At 51.0% G+C, this 1,969-nt stretch overlaps 1 protein-coding gene across 1 annotated transcript in view; it reads right to left on the reverse strand.

The window, feature by feature from the left end:
• The window catches only part of LOC103385464 (metabotropic glutamate receptor 7-like), a 25,837-nt gene that overhangs the window by 6,636 nt on the left and 17,232 nt on the right, over window positions 1–1,969 (reverse strand). Inside the window, exon 7 of the mRNA XM_008319365.3 lies at window positions 936–1,075. Within this exon, the coding sequence (XP_008317587.1) occupies window positions 936–1,075 (140 nt within the window). The remainder of the gene's footprint in view (window positions 1–935; window positions 1,076–1,969) is intronic.

The following is a 1,969-nucleotide window of genomic DNA, read 5'->3' on the forward strand; positions in this document are numbered from 1 at the left end:
ACCCCCCCCCACCCCCCGTACCCCCCCAGAAATAAACTATTGATTAATTAAATTAAAGAAGAAAGACTAAAGATCAAAGACATAAACAAAAACATTGATCGTATAAACTAATAATAATTAAGAAAACATTTTATATTATTGTTATAAAAATGGGTAAAAAAACCAGAGAGGGAGACAGCGCCACACAGTGTCCAGTGGAAGAATGCAGCTGTGTTGATCCCTGGTATCAGGAGGAAAATCTTCAGGAAGCTCCCACCGTACAAGTAGTACTAGCTGTATCACTGACATGTACTACAGTATACAGTATACTGCAGTACAGAGTACCATTCAGTACTTCTTCAGGGCTCTGTACACAGAAAAACTGCAGTAAATCCAAGGGTGGAACATCTGGACGTTCTCTCTCCTTCAAAGTCCTGCCTCCAACCAGAGCAGAGGAGCAGCGTGATCTCCACCAACGCTCACCCTCCTCACCCTCCTCACCCTCCTCACCCTCCTCACCCTCCTCACCCTCTTCTACAGACCATATGGTTTGAGTCCTGAAGGAACCCAGACATTTTTATCTTTTTTATTTGTCCTTCTGTTCACACTGACTTCTCCTTGTCTATGAAGATTCTTAGGTCATGGTCCAGGTCATGGTCCAGGTCACGGTCCAGGTCACGGTCCAGGTCATGGTCCAGGTCATGGTCCAGGTCATGGTCCAGGTCATGGTCCAGGTCATGCCAGGTTCTCCTTGTCTATGAAGATTCTTAGGTCATGGTCCAGGTCATGGTCCAGGTCACGGTCATGTTTGTTGTAGTGAATGTGATTTAACTTCAAACTTCAAACCTCAAGAAGATTTGAAGTCAACAACAACAACAACAACAACAACAACAACAACAACAACAACAACAACAACAACAACAGTGTTGAATCCAGGTGTTAGAAGTCCGTCCTACCCTGAGCTGCAGGGTCTCCACCCACTGACCCACCACCTTGTACTCCGGGGTGGAGGAGTTGGTCATCTGGAACTGGAAGAGGTCGTAGCGTCCGGGAGCGTCACCGTCCTTGTTGAACATCACAGAGGTGTTAGCACTGCCTGTGTGGAGGGAGAGAGGGGGAGAGAGAGCGAGAGAAAAAGGTCAAAGGTCAGAGGAGGTCGACTAAAAAGACAAACCAGTTAAAGACGAGGAGCCTGTGACCTTTGCCCTCTCTGTGTCTGTTCTGTTCTACAGGACCACACCAGGTGGACCACACCAAGTGGACCACACCAGGTGGACCACACCAGGTGGACTCCAGCCTCCAAACACTCTGACCTGAAACAGCGCCCCAACATGGTGACTGGGTGAAGGAGCTCTGCACCTCCTCACCTGCTGCCTCAGCAACACAGGAGGAGTCCACAGGAGGAGTCCACAGGAGGAGTCCACAGGAGGAGTCCACAGGAGGAGTCCACAGGGAGGAGTCCAGGAGGAGTCCACAGGAGGAGTCCACAGGAGGAGTCCACAGGAGGAGTCCACAGCTCCTCTAATGTTAGACACTCACACCTGACTGAGTTAAAGCCCCGCCTCCAGCCCCGAGCCGGACAAAAACAGGAGGCGCAGTGGGGAGGAGCTCGTCAGCCAAGGCATCATACGGTCTCCATCTGCTCCCAGTGTGGAGCAGCCGGAATCAAGGCCGCTCCTGGAGGAGCACTAACGAGCTCAGATACAGGCCAGGATGGACCAATGAGGAGGCAGGGAGACCAGGGGGAGCTGTGTCCTCTGGTCCAGGACCAGGTGTAAATATAGACGAGGACACGTGAAGGTCAACCAATGACAGAGCACGTGTGTGTGTGTGTGTGTGTGTGTGGAGGCAGACCTGAGTCTGGTCCAACAACACTGTGGGCCGTAGGCTATGATGTGGGCCATGATGTGGGCCATGACAGATGGACGGGCTTTATTTTATAGATGATTTCTGTACATGGTTGATGAGGTCACCCAACCCCCCCTCTCCC

Source organism: Cynoglossus semilaevis, chromosome 10, assembly GCF_000523025.1.
Source record: "Cynoglossus semilaevis isolate Cse_v1.0 chromosome 10, Cse_v1.0, whole genome shotgun sequence".
NCBI lineage: Eukaryota > Metazoa > Chordata > Actinopteri > Pleuronectiformes > Cynoglossidae > Cynoglossus > Cynoglossus semilaevis.